Source organism: Dendropsophus ebraccatus, chromosome 15 (genome assembly GCF_027789765.1).
Source record: "Dendropsophus ebraccatus isolate aDenEbr1 chromosome 15, aDenEbr1.pat, whole genome shotgun sequence".
Lineage (NCBI taxonomy): Eukaryota > Metazoa > Chordata > Amphibia > Anura > Hylidae > Dendropsophus > Dendropsophus ebraccatus.
The window spans coordinates 36,631,172-36,650,840 of NC_091468.1; the positions used below are offsets into that span (position 1 = coordinate 36,631,172).

Here is a 19,669-nt window from a genome sequence, read left to right on the forward strand (position 1 = left end):
TTTCTATAAACTGCCCTGTGTTTGCTTTCCTTTCTATCTACAGCCTGTGTGATCTGCCCTCCATGTATGCTCTCCCAAATTTTCAATGAACAAATCAGTACAAAGGTGTCGATAGCCTTTAAGCGCTTATAATTTAAACCGGCTTCCCCTCTAATAAACATCTTCTTAAAGTAAATGGATTGGGCTTCTAGCTGTAAGGAATCAGGAGCTCTTTGTTTTATAAATGCAGCTTGAAAGACAAAAGGATTGGATGAAGAGAAGCCATGAGTCTGTGGGGACGTGTGAAAATATCTGTGAATTAAGACAGCAATTAGGATGGAAGTATTTCCTAGCAGAGGTACGTTCCTTCTTACTCCAGAGAACATGAGCTGCTCTGTAATAATCTCTGTTTTCTATTAACAGCTAATGGTTGTAGTAATGTGTCAATGTTCTGTCAGTAGTTAGTATGGAATGTAAATTATTATTGTGGAGTGATCCTTCAGCCAGGAATGACAGGACTGTCATATGGGTGAGACACCATCATTTTCCATCTACAGAAAATTACATTGGTTTGAGTGATAAAGACTTGAGTCTCCACCAAAGGGTTGGATTAGAATTTTTCTTTTTTTTTTTGCTTTATAATGTTACCACCCACTGTATAATATTCCATAGGAATCTGCTAATACTCTGTGTCTGTGGGCGATTTGTTCACATTATGCCAACTCATTCATCTCTAACGCTGAGCAGTTATCCACACGCAACCTGGAATAGATGAGTGCACGCCCATGGGGATGAGATAACTGACAGCGAAAGATCCTAGCCTAAGGGGAGGGAATAGAGAGATAGCTCTAAGATAAACAATAAGGAAGAAAATGGACTGAAGACACGAAGAACGTGAGAATACAAGGCAAGAAAGAAGACAGCGTCCGTGATCTGCAAGAACATTTAGGAAAAAGCAAAACGATGAAGCACAATGAAAGTTGTAACAGGAAAGTCCATGTGGTTGTATGGTCTGCAGATGGCGGCCATATAATGGAGAAGGTGTTACCTGATGACTATTTCACCGCTGTACTAATACCTTCTATACTGATGCCATTTAGTGAATGTCGGAGACTCTATGACATTTTTCATGATGGCTGCGTAATATGAGAATGTGTATGTAATGAATCATGTCCTCCTTGTTCTAGCAATTATCATCTCCCGCTCCGTCTCATCATCCTAATAGTTTTTGTTAAATATCAGTGTTGCCTTTCATATTGCAGGCAGCTCTTTAATGGAGTTTTCATCTAAGAAAAATGTTGGTTCTGCTGTACGATTGTATGTAACCGATTGCTTGCTGGTGCATATGTACAGAGCCAATTCAACTAAATAACTTACAAGTCAAGTTGGAGGCAGCACTAGGGAGAAAACATGAAGCATTAGGGCTTCATCAAACTTCTGCAGCCACTAGGAATCAACCGCAGCATGCTCGAGTTTGGATGAACTTTAAAGTTTGCTCAACTCATTGCCACGGTGTGAACAGTATGGACAGTGCCTATCCTGCAGAAAGCTTTCCCTTGCATCACCACATGTGAAAACTAGTTAAAAGGCTTTAAGTATTTTAAAATAATCCTCAAGTCTTGCAGTTTTCCGTCTGACCACTAGGCCTCAAACTGAGCTGAGACTTCCTGTTCTGTATTTGATAATAAGCACGAGGCTGCTGTAAAGGACCTATACAGCATCAGACCATGTTCATACAACGTATGTTTAGCATAAATCAAGGCCGTTGTTGCAATTTGCTCCGGTCACACCCTCCATTGTGTGCAGCGGTGAATTGGAATGCGGGCACACACGGGTACAGTACCAGCCGGGATAATCTTCAGTATCACCGGCCACAGAACGGCCGGCATTATACGCCATGTGAACATGGCCTTATAGTTAAAGGTGATATTAGAAACCTGCAAAAATGTGTGTAATAAGGACACATTGTGCTATCTGATTTTATTAGCATCTAATTTGGGGGGGGGGTTAACTGCAGGTCCTCTTTAAGGCTGCGTATGAGACCGGCCGTTCCGTGACCCCGTCCAGGTCACGGAACGGCCGGTCTCTGGCCGGATCATCTCGGCCGGTACTTAAGTACTTAAGATCTTTCGGCCGCAGATCTCTGATGCGGCCGCATCTGAGCTTCCCATAGCCCACAGTGAAGCGAGCGGCCGGAGCCACTCGCTTCACTGTGTGAACTGACAGGTCTTTCTGCGCCCGGAATTCACTGTTCCACCGCGGTAAAAGTACGGCCGTTGTTGCCATCAGCAACAACGGCCGTACTTTTACGTAGTGTGAACATAGCCTGAAGGTGTATTCTGGGAAAAGTAGGACATTGCTCTATTCATTCCTAATGAGCGACGTAAAGCGCCGAGTACAGCGCTCTTCCGGCGTACTCGGTTCTTTCCTATGCTCCATAGGAATGAATAGAGCCCGACTGGGGATCTATTCATAAGAGAACTGCTGGGCTCCAATACGGAGATTGCCGGGGGGTTCAGTGTTCAGACCCCCAAAGAGTTACAATACAAATGTCTCAGCCTTTAAGGACATGCACTTCTCTGGTGGGCCAAGAGTACCCAAATTCTGCCACTATTACTATTCAGATCATATACCATTGGTAAACAAGTATATCGGCAGGACACAGCATAATTTTTCTTATTTTCTTTCATTTTATCCAAATGTTGCTTAGTTTAAATGTCAAAACTCCCAGAATAAGGATAGAACTGGATCAGTCGAAAGGCAAAGGTATCTACGATGCTGTTTTCTTCCTAAACTCCAAGCTCAACATCAAATACACACAAACACATACAGTGCTGCACAAACCACAGAGACATAAGCTTCTACCATCTCCAGGCATAAAAGAGCAGATAATCCCAGTGCAACGAGTGTATTGGAAGTATGGATGTATGAAGAGCACGGCGTGGGCTCGGCTAGTCATGTATGACCGCAGCTGTGTAGCAGTCTGGAAGTCATTTGTTCTGTGACCATGCAGTGAACTTTAATCCAGCACTAGTAGACATTATACTGCTGGAACTGTAATATCATTGCTGGCTAAAATAAAATTATGTGTACTCACAAATGAGACAGTCGGAGTTTATAGTGTGGCGATGGGAACTCCTCGCAGTCAGTCTGCATTAACAAAGTCCCAGGGAGAGGCTTGCTGCGATAGAACGAGAGGTGAAACTCTCAATATCCTTTCTGTATTTATACAGTTATTTGCTTTTAAATCAGATTAGGGTAAGCCTGGACCGTAAACAGGTCTGCGCAAACACTGAATGATGGCGGAAGGAATTGTATTAGCGAGATACTTTCATGAAGAGGGCCATTACGACTTGGCACTGGCCATTATGTGAAGCTGGGCGAAACTCACAGACAGTCTGTGCCCTACTGGGAGTGTGTATTGATTTCTATCATCTTGAGCTGTAGGCTACAGTAGAAGCCAGCCAAGACCTCCTGTGCTTAGTGTTCTTATAGTACTTTATATAGCCTTACGTGTCCATTATAACTGATGTCACCGGGCTTTCAAAGGTTCTGTCATATATATAAAAGATTTTTATATATACATATATTTCCTTCAAAGACAAACCTAAAGAATGTTAATGTAAAAGTAACATATATTATAAGCTTTATGGAGAGATGTAAGTTTATCATTGTCTAAAAAGGGATGTAAAGTAGATCCACTGTTCCAAGAAAATTTTCAACAGGGAGTTGGGATTCATTTATCTTAACTAATGTACCTGATCCCAAGCAAGATATTCAGAGTCCCTGTTCTCTTAATAGTTTATATCGGATGTTTATGGCATTGGTGTATAAATGGAGAAATACCACCACTTCGGTCTTCCACTCCCCCATCTGTCTTGGGAATGGATGCCGTTGGTAGTGCTGGATGGAGATAGTGGTGCTGAATGGTGATGGTGAGCATTCAGATCCAGCACAGTCACCTTTGCTTGTACCAGCCAGCCACCCATAGTCATCTGGGAGACACTCTAGATGTGTATTCACACAAAGCATTCATCAGGGAGTCTGCAAGACTCCCTAATGAGTTATCACAAAGGGAAACTGTGGGTATTTCTGAATAAACAGTATTCCCAATACTAGCTACATAGTTAAAAGGGGTTATCCAGCGCTACAAAAACATGGCCACTTTTCCCCCTACTGTTGTCTCCAGTTTAGGTGCGGTTTGCAATTAAGCTCTATTTACTTCAATGGAACTGAGTTTCAAAACCCCGCCCAAACTGAAGACAACAGTAGGGGGAAAGTGGCCATGTTTTTGTAGCGCTGGATAACCCCTTTAATAAGATTGAACAAAAAAACATCAAGAGTCCTTCAAGTTCAACCCTAATGTGTTAATCCAGAGGAAGGCAAAAACCCTTATGAGGCCGATGCCAATTGCCCCATTACAGGAAGAAAATTTCCTTCCCAACTCCAATATGGCAATCAGGATAATTCCCTAGATTGTTCTATCACATGAAATCTAGTGCCCATAACTTGTTTATCATATTTATTGAGAAAAGCATCCAGGCCTTCCTGGAACAAATTTAATGAATCAGGCATGACAAAATCATGTGGAGTTCCATAAGGCCCTATTACACGAAATGATTATCTGCTGTACTAATCATTTGATGTATTGGTTCGTGCTCAAAGACAATGATCAGTCAACATGCACAATGTCGGCTGATCATTGTCTTCCAGCATGTTGAATCAAACGTCAACGATAGCGTCAGTCTGTTGGCCGTCGCTCGGTGCAATTGCAGTGGTGGCAGCAGACTCTACCACAGCTCCCTGGGGCCCCCTGATCGCTGTCTGTGCCATTAATAGCACAACGAGCAGGGAACGAGGGGCAAGGGAGCGCTGACCTGACTTGGAGTTTGCTTGCTTCTAATATCGAGCCCTGTAATAGGGCCTATAGTCTCAGTGTTCTTACAGTAAAGAATCCCCGTCTGTGTTGGTGGTAAAACCTTCTTTCCTCTAGACGTATACCCCCTTGTCATAGTTATAGGCCTAGGAGTAAAAAGATCCCTAGAAAGCTCTCTCTACTGTCCATTCATATACTTGTACATTGTGATCAGATCGACCCTAAGACGTCTTTTTTCTAAACTACATTTTCTAAACTCCAAGTCTGATAATCTGTCTTGGTCCTGTAACCCACCCATTCATAACGTCATTAATCTCACATGATGGAGAGGCCCTTTTCTCCATTCTCACCCCATGACTAGAAACGTGTTTGTTGTTAAGCTTATGACATAGGGAAAAAAATCTATTCTTGTTTTTCTCAATATTAACTCGATAAACCATGCGCACGGAACAGGAAAGGACAGATATTAAATTAAGGTGAAATAAAAAGCCCCTCGGATAAATGAGCCTATAATAGCTTCTTAAGCGGCTTGCTGGAGACCGGCACATGCAATTCCAAAGCTGAGTAGTGTAATAAAATGTTAATCTTAAAACATATAGGTTCACCCCGGGGTTCAGAGAAGATTTAACCTCTCTCCAAGTCCGTCGGTTAAGACTCCGTTGTAGCATCAAGTGAATGTTTTTCAAATTTAATTTCGAACCAATTTGATTTTTTATTTTAGGGAAAATATGGAGGAGATGATTGAAAGAGAGCAGCTTTCCCATAAGTAGAGGAATAAGCGGTTATTCTATGAACAGTTTCTAGCAGTGGTGGAGGTACAGCTTCTTCGCTAAATGCTAAACGATATGAAGGCCAAATGATACGGTGCTGACCTATATATCTCTACACTTCAATGCTTTGGGCCCGTTTCAGGGCAATGCAGCACATTTTACGAGATAATGAAGCACAGCATGCATTCAAAAGCATGCCATCAGGCTGCCTCGTGCACAATTCCCTACAGAAAATACCGCCACATTATTTATTTAAAAATCTTATCCTGCGGCAGGAAAGGTGCATATTGATTAAATGGAAATAATTAGAGCGCAATTTACATTATCAAAACCGGAATCGTCAAGGTCAAGACCGGCGTACGCCAGTTACATTGTGTGCACGTCTATTCATCTTCTCTCGTCTTATCCTATACAACATCTATATTTATTCCTAGAGATGACATCTGGACACCGCCTGTTCTATGCTACATTACACGAATCTATGCCATAGTATCACGTCCTAGAAAATACATCAGTAACACGAAAGCTCTGGAAAAAAACAGAATGGTAATATGCTGGATGCCTTTTTAAAAAAAAAAAAAATCATGATGAGGGATAGTGGCGGAAGAAATTTTTTATTTTTTTTTTGGTAGGGGGTGCACAAATGTCCTGTGTATCTAAATGCATATTCGCTTTCCTCCTTTTTCGATGGGCATCCTCCACTTCAGCTACATGATTTTTAAATTGTGCCTCGCACCAGAAGATTTTTTTTCTTTTTCCTCTTTCAGCTTAATGTCTTGGAGCATGCTCATTTACATTGCCTCACAGGCATGCTAAGTAGGCCACATTGATCAGAATTTACACAATGTCGCCTCATATTGTACACAGAGAACCAAAAACATAAAATCCGTTTTGAGAGAACAACATTAAAACCGGATGATCTGCGGATATCACTGTTTGCCGCACAATATTGTCGCTTTTGGACTCTACAATGCAAACAATCTAGCTCACCTCTGTGTCTTATTATAACTGACGGACCCCCAGGGGCTAATGAGGAGCATTTAGATGGTACTTCTTAAGTAGGGCAAAGAGTAAGGTAGCCACAGGCCTGGAAATTGCCACTGGCTCCTAACATTTGCATTGTTTAATACTGATGTCTGAAAGATCTTATTAGTGTCTACAGTGATCTAACTGGCTAAAGCCTGTAGTATACAGACCATCTCATCTTAAAGCGATACTGTCATAGAGAAAAATAGAGACATTTTGATCAGTGAAAGATCAGTGAAAGATCTCCATCCCACTCAAGATTAACTTTATTATAAGTCTATGGTGCTTGTGTGGTTCATAGACTGCAAGAATTCAGGGAGAGAAGCACTCAGCCAAACACTTCTCCTGGTTATATCTAGGGATAAATGGACACCTTTTCAATAGCAAATCTGGTTTCCCGCAGGTGCAGAAGTTGGATGCTGTCCAAGGGCTGCCATGGAAGGGCAAATAATGGCCATAATTTTGATTCATGTTATGTTGTTATGAAATAATAGATGTTATTTGTTGTTAAATTACTCCATTTTGATGGTGTGTGAACATAGCCTATGACTGTATCCATGTTTTCCAGGACTCCCTAGGGCAGCATCCAACTTTTGCAGCCACAGGGAATCAAACACCAAGCGTTCGGGTTTGGATAATGTTGCCAAACCCGAACATTTTGAAAGATCTGCTCAACACTATTACTTCTAAGAACATCTTGTATAGTATACTCGGAAGGAAATCATAATGGCACCATGAAGTATATGTTCAGAGGAATACTGATCAAGGCAACAGCCCTAGACTCCATTACTGGCCATAGTGGATATGAGAATACATTAATGGAACTTATACAGAGTACACAAGTTCTAAGTATATAGGTCACTACTTTTTACCTCTATTTTATAAAAGCACTATGGCGCATCTCTTCTTCTTCCAGTCTCCATTTATGTTGATGAAAAGGGTGCATTAAGCAAAACGGAGATAACAAATAGCAAACCTAACATGGTACAGGGAATCAGACAAGAAACATGATGAAAGACATGCAGTAGCAAATTACCGTGTTTGCATCTGATGATCAAGTCAGACAGGGAAGAAAATCCAATTGACAAAGCATTTTGTGCAGTAGGTTACACTAACCAACTTGCTGTCATTTTCAGATTTTCTGTGTCTTCGTGTTTACTGAGTCATGAAAGCATCTGTATCTCGTCTTGTTCCGCTTTACCAGAAAGTTCACAGATAGCTCTAGGAAACTGAAGGAGCATTTGGCTATCAATCCCTATGACAAAATTATTATATCCTATGACCAGGCCCATAAGATATAGAACAGGCACCTAATTCAATCCACATGTCCATATGTAGCAAACATGCTCTTGTAGCTCCTTCTATTCATTTTCTAGCCTTAAAGGGTTGTTCTAATAATATATATTGACTTGCACATACTGCTCTACAACATTTACTGAATACATTGCATTTTCCTACTGGATTCTCTTTTTTAGCCGCAAATGAATATCATATGGCCCAGCTGTTTACTTCCAATTTCCTGGGATACAAAGCAGGTCATGTGTGATCTCAGCAATGGATAAGGTTGTGCCTAGAAGGGTTCAGTGTGTTGTAGCTCAGGACAACAATAAACAGCTCAGTCTTATGATGTCATTTCATGGCTTTTTAACTCACACAAGAGATAAAGTCATGAAAAAAAGCAAAACCTGGAGAAAGTTATGAGGAAAGCAACCAACTAACGGAAAATATCAGCTGTTCCCAAACCCTTCCTATTCTCTGTTATACTGGCTGGAAGGACGTGGTCTGACCAGGCATCCAAACCCCCCAAATTCTTTGTCGCACTTCATCAGCCATCAGTGGCTCTTATGGTCTAAATGGCCAAATGGACTAATCAGTTTTATGCAAATGCATGTAGTTATTTATATATATATATATATATATATATATATATATATATATATATATATACACTTTGAGGGACATCTATAATTATTTCGCCCCTGGTGTATGCTAGGGAGAAGGCGCACATTCGCCCCTTCTTTCTGACGTACGCTGAAAACCCCTTATGAGTGAAGTTCTAGCACTCAGCACCCCTGCCGATCAGCATACACAGTGAAACAGAGAAAAAACAGAAACCAGAGCAGGAGGGAATGAAAAAATATGGATCTACTCTGGTTTTCTAGAACAGTATACTATTATCTGTAAATTAAAAAAAAAACCTCTACCACACATATACCAGTGTGTCATTACTGTTCTATAGTATCTGTATGTATGTATTTTATGGCCTACCAGTTATGGTGAGCCTTTGGCCCGCTGTTGCAAAACTACTATTCCCATCATGCCTGGACAACCAAAAATATGGCTTTCTGTCTCGGTATGATGGGAATTGTAGTTTTGCAACAGCTAGAGAGGCAAGTTTCGCCATCACTGGCCCCAGATATATTCAGTAAAGAATAATGGCATAATTATAAGTATAATGGGTACTCAATAGCTAGTCTACAGATAGTCTTCCTGGAGTTGTTAGAAGGAGCCTGTCTATGGTGGGGAGGATTAGGATATTTTAGAACGCTTTAAAGATTCGTGTAAATGTTTGAATTAGTTTGAACCATTCTGCCAAGTGTACATCTGCCAGTGACTCCCACTGGTTACTCCAGCCGCCATACACATAGGGAGAGATTTATCAAACATGGTGTAAAGTGAAACTGGCTCAGTTGCCCCTAGCAACCAATCAGATTCCACCTTTCATTTTCCAAAGAGTCTGTGAGAAATGAAGTGGAATCTGATTGGTTGCTAGGGGCAACTGAGTCAGTTTCACTTTATACCATGTTTGATAAATTTCCCCCATAGGCCGCAATCATAGTGGGATCCTAGCCTTAGTCTGACCAAATTCCACTAGACAAATCCCAGATTTCTGTAAACTTTATTCAACAATTTTAATTTATGTTCTCTGTAAAATACTAAAGATATTATCAAGAGTAAAAACTTCTACAGAAGTCCTAATTGTAATGTGATCGGCAAGTTATGTCTGTCACATGACCAGAACAGATTTGTATCCACTGAAAGTAAGAAATAAGGCTTTGACTGTCCGCAAGCGGAGAACTTGAAAACCGTGAAGAATGAATACATGAAGTATGTTATAAAACTACATAACTTTTCATAAAACAATAACCTTTATCTGCTGAAACCAGTATAACCCTTTAATGAGCATTCTATCTATAACTGTAAAGCTACAGTAAGTATTCCCCTAATATATCATCTTTACCTTAATAGTAGCATTATTCAACTTTCATCCCTTGTTCCCCCATCTGTTATACAGATATTAATTAAGCAGCGAATGCCTTTCGCCTAAGGGAATGTAAAGCTAGCGCTCACAGACGCTGTCCGCAGATTGTATGTATAATGCAGGGTATCATGGGAGGTGCTCTATAATATGATTGGCTGAGCTTTTCAGCGCGCACATAAGAACACACACTTGGCAGCCTGGGGAGCACTGTGGGTACCTATCACCAAAAGCAGTCAGAAATTGGCAAAATCAATAGCCATATATCAAAATATATGTCATCTATAGGGTTTACATGTTATTTAAAGTAGTACTCCGGAGACTGAAAATTAATTGCTAATACATTGTTTTAATAAAGTTATAATACTTTGTAATAAAAATAAATTTATACATTTTTATTTACATATTTACTTCTGGCGGCAGTAAGGAGTGACACGGCCCCCTCTGCTGCCAACAAAGTTTGTGTCGGAGACTGCAGGGCTGTCTAAGCCCTGCAGTTTCCAAACCTCTGTTCTGCTTTTCTCTGCCGCACAGTGCTATACAGAGTATATGGGGGAACTGGGCCCTGCTCTGTATATCACTGTGCGGCAGCGCTAGATCAGAGGAGGGATTCGTAAAGTGCAGGGCTTAGACAGCCCTGCAGTTCCCAGCACAAACAGTGGTGGTAGAAGAAGGGGCTGTTTCACTCCTTACTGCTGCCACCAGAAGTGTATGTGAGAAAAAAAAAATATGCATTTATTTTAATAAAATTATATTAAAAAGTAATATAAGTTTAAGAAAGCAATGTTTTAGCAAAAAGAAAAAAGTTCAGTCTTCAAAGTATTTCTTTAATACAAAAATTACTACTGAATATATAATATATATAAAGATAAAAATAATAATATAAATAATAATAATATAATATGAATTAATATAATATATAATAAATAAGCAGTTATAAAAAGCAATATGTCTAATACAACAATGTATTAGCAAAGGAAAAAAAAAGGTTATTCTTTAGAGTACCCTTTAAATGCAAAAATTACTACTGAATATATAAGGCAATCTATTCCCTGCATTATTATCTAAGACTAACTAGCTCTTGTGGAATCAAAGCTTGTGGATACTAGGTCTACCTTAAGGACTAATGTATTTGCAAGCTAAAGTACTTTTCATAAGAGATTCTCTTGAAGAATTCAAAGCACTTTAGAATGAATACCTCTAACAAGGATCCACCAAACACATCACACTAAGTGTTAACTGTGCTGTCTACACTCTGGAGATAATACGCTCTTTTCCATTGCGGAAAGAACGTCTTTTAATAAATAATTATATTTCAATTTCCAGCTCTAAGCAACACCATGGCAGCAAGTGCTGACTAACTAGGTAGAGCGAAGAATGACACTGCTGCAGCTCAGTGCATCACTATATGGCTGCCTGTGTCATTCTAAGTACAGATGTATCTTTCTATACTTGTCTTTAAACCTGACATATCCCGGACTGGATGGCGAAACAACAAACATGAAAAAAAATACTGTGCATCTGGTGAATGCCCAGACGGATGCTATGAGCCGGCCAGTCATTGCCCTGTGGCTGTCATGGATGCATCTGGCTGATGCCATCCATTCACCATCTTCAGACACCCATGTTTATATAGATGATGCAATTCAAGAAGGACGCATTATAACACATACGTGGAATGCGCATGTAATAACACATTCTAGCAAACTAAGATCTGCTATAATGTTAAGCTCAAACAGCATGTATACAGAATACGAGCAATAAGGATGTGTAATAATTACAGCTACTTAGCTTCATTTACTAGAAAGACCTCTTAATTTACATACAAAACAGCGCCTGACCGAATAATATGCAACAAAGGCAAAAAAAAGGACATATAAGATACGCAGGCAAGTTCTCATGACTGTCAGTCTCCATCTCATCTTCCGCGCCTGTCTGTTAAATATTTACAGAGCGTCTTGGTTGATTGGAACGTCGGCAAATAATGGTGGTGGTGCTGCTGTACTAATACATTTCAGATTGTGCGCTTTATACAGAATATTTATAAAATAGTTATAAAATATCAAAAGTAACCCTAGCACAAGAGTAGAAAAAATGGCCGCTTTCTTCCCGAAACAGCATGTCCATGTTATATCTGGTACTACTGCTTAACGATGTGAATACAGCTAAGCTGCAACACAAAACATAATCTATACAGTGAGTAGTGCTGAGCGGACTGGCCAAACTATTTGCGTTCAGCAAGGTTCTTCAAACCGGAACGCTCCGCATTTGACTCTGAACCTGAACAGTTCGGCCTCTCCACTCAACACTTATACTGACCATTATTTAAAATTTGGCAGCCATGTTTTGCTAATCTTGTACAATCCCTTTAAAACCTTTATATTTCATTACATTCATTTGGTCAAATCGGTAAACTAGCGGTTAAGATGCTAAACGACTTACAATCTCAACAACCTAAATTTCGTAGTTTTTTAAAATATAAGGCACTCGATGTTACCAAACCCATAAGACTTCTTGCAGCACAATACCCTGATGCTTGCTTCCATCACCCCTGTATATAGTACCTAGAAGAAAAACACTAAGGCTATGTACATATGTTTTATTATGCGAAAACAGACGTTTTATTTTATAATAACGGCCGTTATTTAGAAAGGACGCTCTTTTTTTACTACAGTAATTATCAATAAACAGATTTTTTTTCTCTTTAAAAACGGTATGTGAGCATAGCGTAATAGTGTTTTTCTCTGTTTTTAAAGTGATCTATGTATATCTATGTATCTATGTATAAAAATAAGTTTTCTATAAACATTTGTAAAATATTAGCAAAAAATCCTATGTGTATCAGGGTAAAAAAGCATTGGGTTTTAACATTTCTGATCCTTTGTTACCCTGGTGCCCATGAAATAAACATAAATATAATCTTAGCATATTTACCTCATGTGTATGACCAGCTTTACCCTATTGGTTCCATATGACAAATCAGCTTTTTTATGTTTTTAAAGGTGCATTCACTATATTTGATATTATATTTTACCATATTATAACTGTAATGTTGTACTACAAAGCCAGAAAAAATTTATATAATGGTACTTACACAATCTCATCATTTTGGAACTCTAGCTGTCCACAAGTATCTTCAAAGTCTTCGCCACCACCTCTTGCTGTACCCTCAATTGTTTTATAGGGTACAATAACAGTTCCTCTAGCGCCAGAGGTTCTCAGAACTTTCACTTCCATTGTACCAACGCTCTCACTTATGTGGGTAATTGGTTCCTCGAAGGTAAAGATACCAGCATGGTCGTCATCGAAGATGGTAACTGTGGCTGTTGAGGGTGATCCAAGACATGCAAGTGATGTTACGTGATTTGACTCAAAATTTGCTTCGGTGCTTTCAGAGTTAACTCGAACGTTGCTAAGATGGACCAGAAAATTTTCATCTTCCTCAAAGATGTCATCATCAATAATGCCAACCCTAATCTCCTTCTGTGTCTCACCAGGCTTGAACACAACTGTTCCTTCAGTAAATTCATAATCTGACCCGGCATTCGCTGTGCCATCTTCTGTTCTGAAGTCTACGAAGACTGTGTTGGTTAAATCACCGCCCCGGCGAATGATCGTTAGAGCCACCGTTCCACAGTTCTCTAGGCACTGATAAGTCGTTTGTTCAAAGTAAATCTTGCTGACTGGATCATTCTCTATAACTTCAGTATTAACCTCATGCATGCTGACCGCTTTCCTTGCTTGATCTGCTGCATGTCTTTTTAAAATATTGCCTGCGCCAGTCATCAAGCGTGTAGCTTGGATACGATAAAACGCTCTACTTTTTTGCTGCTGGCTCAAGACTTGATAGTTAGCTAACTCAATCAACTGTTCCATCTCCTTCTCAGGGTGCTTCTGTTTCAGTTCCTTCAAAATCCTAGCCATATCTCTTCTTGCCTCCTCATCATCTTGGTCTTTGTCATCAAGTTCAAGAACTAAAGAGCCATCAAGGAAGTTTTCTGTGTGGGAGTTGAGAGCCTTCCCATCCATCTCAATATCAGCTTTAGAGTTTGGTCTATCTCCTTCTGTTTCAATGATCATTCCCCTCTGTTTTCCGGCCCGGTACCTCTTATAGACATATTTGTAAAACAACAACCTCCTGTCTGCGACCCAAGCAAAAACAACGCAAATAGGAAAGAAGAAAAAAGTGAGTAAACCTTCCCAGACTTCAACAATACCGGGCGAGAAAACGGACAAGATCATATATAGCCAAGTATAGGCAAATATGCTCCAGGCTGCAGTGACAAAGAAAACTCTAAGATGTTTAATCCTTCTTGTTTCTCCATCAGGTACCACGTAGACGCAAAGAGCAATAATGATAAACATATTGAATGCTGCACTGCCTACAATGGTGCTAGGACCGAGGTCACCAGCCTGAAAGTTGTGGCCACATACTTCAATGACAGAAAGGAGAATTTCAGGAGCAGACGAACCAAGAGCCATAAGAGTCAAGTTGGACACAGTCTCGTTCCATATCCTCACCGTTGTCTTTGTAGTTTCACCATTTGGTTTCTTGATGGTTATCTCCTTTTCTTGCGACGTAATTACTTCAATTGAGGACATAAAACGATCAGCTATGATCGATACACCAAGGAACATGTAGACCATAGCCACAAAATATACCGTAGCTCTTGCAATTTTATCCCCATATGAAGGGTTCTGTGGCTCCCAGATAGGTAAAATGACCCCTTCTTTACAATAATAGGTACCAGTGCAAGGATCTTGCTCAGTTGCATTTTCAGGAGTTGGGGTGGTTTCACCATATATAGCTCCCACATGGCACAGCAGAGGCACAAAAATAAGTAGACAAAATCCAGGATGGAAGATAATAACTTTCCTTGCTCCCAACATATTGGCTAAATGTGGCAAAATTCCAATTGCTTAGCAATCTGAAAAGAGAAAAAGAAATAGTGTTAAGTTTCATTGACATTCAAGCATCAAAACCACAAAACAACTAGAACTAAACAACATAGCGTATAATAAACCTAGCCTTGCAGAATTTTCCAGCTTTGACACAAGGAAATCCCAAGTAAAATCCACAGTGTGTAATGAGAGAGTTTTAATATTCCCTTTATTCATTTTAAATTGTCCACAGCCTTGGGCTATGTTCACACAATGTCATTTTTTGCCCGCTTGAATCCAAATAACGGCCCTTAGTTCATAATAATGGATGTCATTTGTACAAAAACGGCCAAAACCAGACATTGTGGGAACAATGTCTAAGGGTCTATTTACATGTCAGTATATTTTTCACTCAGCAAATTTGAGTCCTCTGTTTTTTATTAGGAATCCGCAAATTTCCCTTCGTATTGCATCTGTATTTTTTGCTAATCCGCAAAAATGAAAAAGTGTGGTTAATAATCTAGTAACTATTTGCGGATTGCAGATACGTATTTTTTGCCAATTGCAGCCATGTTCACATGGCGTAAGACACCAATGTCAGAGAAGTTCATCCCAGGCTGGTACTGCAGTACCGGCTGGATAACTTTAATTTCTGCTGAATTCAAATTCCAAATTCCCTGCTGCACACAATGGAGCGTGCGGCCGGAGCCGTATGCTCCATTGTAAGAAGTGACAGGTTCTCTGTGGCCACTATTTAATGAATAGCGGTTGCAAAAAACTGACATGCCATTTTTTACGGCGCCGCTAGTGATCCCGTGTATACTTTTTGGGAGATTTATGAAAGGATGTAAATATACACCTGGTATAAACTGCCCACAGCAACCAATCACAGCTCAGTTTTCAGCTCTGGTATGAGCTGTGTATACACTCTGGCCGATATTCCCTCTAGCTGCACTGCGCATAGGTTGTGTATTATTAATGCCCGTTGTTGCACATCGGCAACAACGGCCGTGATTAATACACAACTTGCGTTGTGTGAACATAGCCTGCATCTGCAAAAAATATGGATCCCATAGGGTTCTATTGGTGTGTCTGTGGAGGAATTTCAGTCCGCACTAGGTATCTGCATCATGCTGACACATGCCCCCTCACTGGCGACAGGGGTGGGAGGAGGTATGGAGAGGTGAGCCATGCCCGCTGTACCAGCCCTAAATCAAAGTATAATCAGAATAATAAAAATGTCATAATGAAATATAAAAACACACAAAGTAATTCTCCTCTGCCCAATTATTAATTATGAAAACCTTTGCCACATCGCAGTCTAATTTCTAATTAATTTAGAGTTACAAAGTATTGTCTATTAATAGACAGCAAACTGTTCACACTGACAATAGAAGAAGAGTGCTCTGTGTGCTCGCCATCATGGAATAGCAGCAAGCTATCAACCACAATTCATTTTTGTGGTTACGGAAAACAGATAGAAAATTAGCACGTGCCATTTTGGTGGAAATGTATCACAAATTATTTTATTTATTTTGTGGTTTTTTTTATTTTTTTTACTAATGAGGAAAATGCTGAAATAAATTTTATTGCCCTAGTATGTTTTTAATCTTCTATATATGCTTATGGAGACAGCCATCTCACCTGACCTGCTGCTCTAAACTGTGAACAGAAGTTCAAACTATTACTTTAAAGAGTCACTGTCGTATTTTTTTTTTTTTGCAGAAATCAATAGTCCAGGCGATTTTAAGAAACTTTGTAATCGGGTTTATTAGCCAAATCTGCCATTATCTGCATGTAAAAAGCCTTTTCCCAGGTCCCCCCCTCCTTCCTCTTTTTCATCCACTCTGAAAAATCTGAAAATTGTGACTTGTTGCAGGAGACGTCCCCTGTCTGCTCTAGGGAGAGGGGAGGGGGGAGGAGGAAGGAGGGAGTTAGCAGGCAGCAGAAAGCAGATAACAGAGGATTACAGGCACCGAGCTGGGTGACAGCTGTAATCTGAGGTCAGACAGGTCACTGGTGATGGTCAGAACAGATAACGGGTGAGGGATTTGTAGATTAACTCTTTGTTGTCCTGTTTTGGTCTTTTCTTTAGCTCTCTCCATAGGAGAACAATGAAGACAGGGGGGAGAGCTTCAAACTGCTTTTTCATGATAAAAATGCATTTTTCGGATAATAAACCCAATTACAAAGTTTCTTAAAATCGCCTGGACTATTGATTTCTGCAAAAAAAAATTTCACGACAGTGACACTTTAAAGCAACCTCATGCATGTAGGAAACTGGAGTTTAGAGATGACCTATTGATTTCTATGGGAGAGTGTTGGGGGAGTGCTCAGTGACCTGTTCAGAGTTCACTGTGCAGGGAGTGGGAGGCAACTTCTTACCAATGTTGTGATCCTGTGTTATTAGCCCCCAGCTAACACATTGCAAAGTGTGAGCCAATAGTAAAAGACCATAGGGTGAAAATCGCAAGATTGCAGGATTAGTCAGCTACAGTTTAAATATAGTTTTTAAGTTTTTGTAATATGCATTGGGGATCATTTTTGGGACTGATTGCGGATCCATGGTTTTGTAGTCCTCATAATATACAGGAGGCTTATGTTATCTTTATGTCCTATTGTGTTTAGAATTTAGTTTGTCTCCTATACTTAATTGTTTGTGTTTCTCTAAGAATTACACATTATTGAAAACCCACGTTCCATTGGGTGCCCTATACTATGAGACCATGAGAACCCTTATTAACACAGTCAGCTCACATCATGTTGCTCATAGTGGCCAATATTTACACCTAAGGGTGTGCCTGCTCCATTGATTATCATTAGAAGTAATGGGCCGGCTTGGCGTCATGGGGGTTGGGCAGCGCTCCTAACGGTCGGGAGAGGATTACACTGCTAACAGCCTGGGAGCGGCACAGAGGAGGAAGGTAAGAGACATACTGTCCTTCTTGTCTCCTCATCCAACCGAGTTCCCCTTTAAGTAAATGCGGTGCATTACGCTAACTGGCTTCAAAAGATATTAGTGAACAGACATTTTAGCCTAGTTACACACCAGGGCATATTCCACTAGCAAAATCAGAACTACTAGAAAAGCAGACATTAGCACTATTTATTGTAACAAATGCAATGTGACAATTTTTATAAAAGGGGTATCCCGGGGGGGGGGATGGAGTTTTCAAATCAAATGGTGTTAGAAAGTTATACAGATTTAAAAATTTACTTTTATCTATACATCGTTCAGTACCTATCAGCTGCTGTATGTCCTGCAGGAAGTGGTGTATTTTTTCCAGGCTGACACAATGTTCTCCGCTGCCACCTATATCTGTGACAGAAACTGTCCAGAGCAGGAGGGGTTTCCTATGGGGATTTGCTAGTGCTCTGGACAGTTCCTGTCATATACAGAGGTGGCAGCAGAGAGCGCTGTGTCAGATTGGAAAGTATACACCACTTCCTGCAGGACATACAGCAGCTGGTAACCACTGGTAAAAAGAAGAAGTTTACAAATCTGTATAACTTTCTGACACCATTTTTTTTTCTCTGGAGTGCCCCTTTATCCAGCAGGTAAAACAAGTAGAAGATGTCACAATATATAAGAGAAACATAGACCTGAACCAAAATATCAGTGTAACATCATCAATCACTTTATTTGGGGGGGGGACGAAAGAAGGAAAGAAAAAAAAAACGTATAGAACAGCCTGTGTGCTACCCAAGATGATACTTACAGTCAGCATGAGAACAAGCATAACGCTGACAGGAAAAGACGTAAGACAAATGAGAGAGCCAGCAGAGAATTAATAGTTTCCACACTGGTAGTCTGCAAAACCGCTGTCACATCTCATCCAAAACGTACGGACGGGTCTGTGAAGGCATTATTAGAGGTGTGGTGAGAGGGCAGTGGAAAATGTGACCTAGAAAGGTTTAGTAATCTAGAAACCCAATCATGTAATGAATGAGGCTGAATGCCCGCCTCACCCACTGCCGTACCTATAAAATGACATACTCAGTAATTACTACTGAGCCACCTCCCTCTCCTCCCATCACTAAGTATAGACAGATGTCAGATTTGCTAACAATTTACAATTTTTCTAATTGACCTCTTGTTACCATTAGAATCTCCTAAGCGTCGCCTCGTAGGGCAAACACATCTCAGTCAGCTAAGGCGGAGGCGAAGCTTTTAGCCACGTTCTGCGACAATTTGGAAATATTTATATCATTCAAGATACCTTTAATTTACTTTTAAATGCATACCCATAGCCCAGGCAGCAGGCCAAGTCCCCGGAGGCGTGCAATGCATACATTTCACAAAGCTTGGCATGTGTGTTTCTTATAAAGGATATCATTTATTTTATTTTCCATAAAGCAGGTCCTGAGACATGAAAGCTCTTGAAAGAAGACATGTCAAGCTGTCCGAGATGGTTGGGATGCCATGCTGATGCCCTCGCGCATTGCTGACTGAGCTTCCATAGGGTGATTTGTAGCCACTAATTATACATGACTTAACACTTAGGCTATGTTCCCGAGAAGTTTATGGCCCTCTTTTTTTTAAAACTGAATAAACATTTCAAAATTTTTTTTAACGTCTCTAGATGGAGGTTTTAGGCTTTTTTGTGCTGCAGCCAGGGCTGAATTTACATGCACAGATACACAGCAAAAACCACATGAGTTACCTGTGGATTTTGTTACACAATGAGCGACTGCTGCAGGTAGATTTCACACCTATTCTCACACATGGGAATTTAAAGAGGTAATCAAGTGGGAGGGGGGGGGGGATTATATATATATATATTAGGGATGGTCCAAACCCGCCGAGGTTCGGGTTCGGATGAACCCGAACGCTCGGCATCGGATTCCCGCAGTCTGCCCACTCTGTGCAGCGGGCGG

At 40.3% G+C, this 19,669-nt stretch overlaps 1 protein-coding gene across 9 annotated transcripts in view; it reads right to left on the minus strand.

Moving 5' to 3' along the window:
- LOC138774439 (sodium/calcium exchanger 1) overlaps positions 1–19,669 on the minus strand; it is a 275,568-nt gene that overhangs the window by 234,814 nt on the left and 21,085 nt on the right. For 7 of the 9 annotated variants that reach the window (XM_069955305.1, XM_069955309.1, XM_069955308.1 and 4 more), the window contains exon 2: positions 13,005–14,838. In XM_069955305.1, the coding sequence (XP_069811406.1) occupies positions 13,005–14,800 (1,796 nt within the window). In that variant the 5' untranslated portion in view covers positions 14,801–14,838. Of the gene's footprint in view, positions 1–13,004; positions 14,839–19,669 lie in introns of those variants that run through there. The other 2 variants (XM_069955311.1, XM_069955310.1) reach the window with 1 other exon arrangement.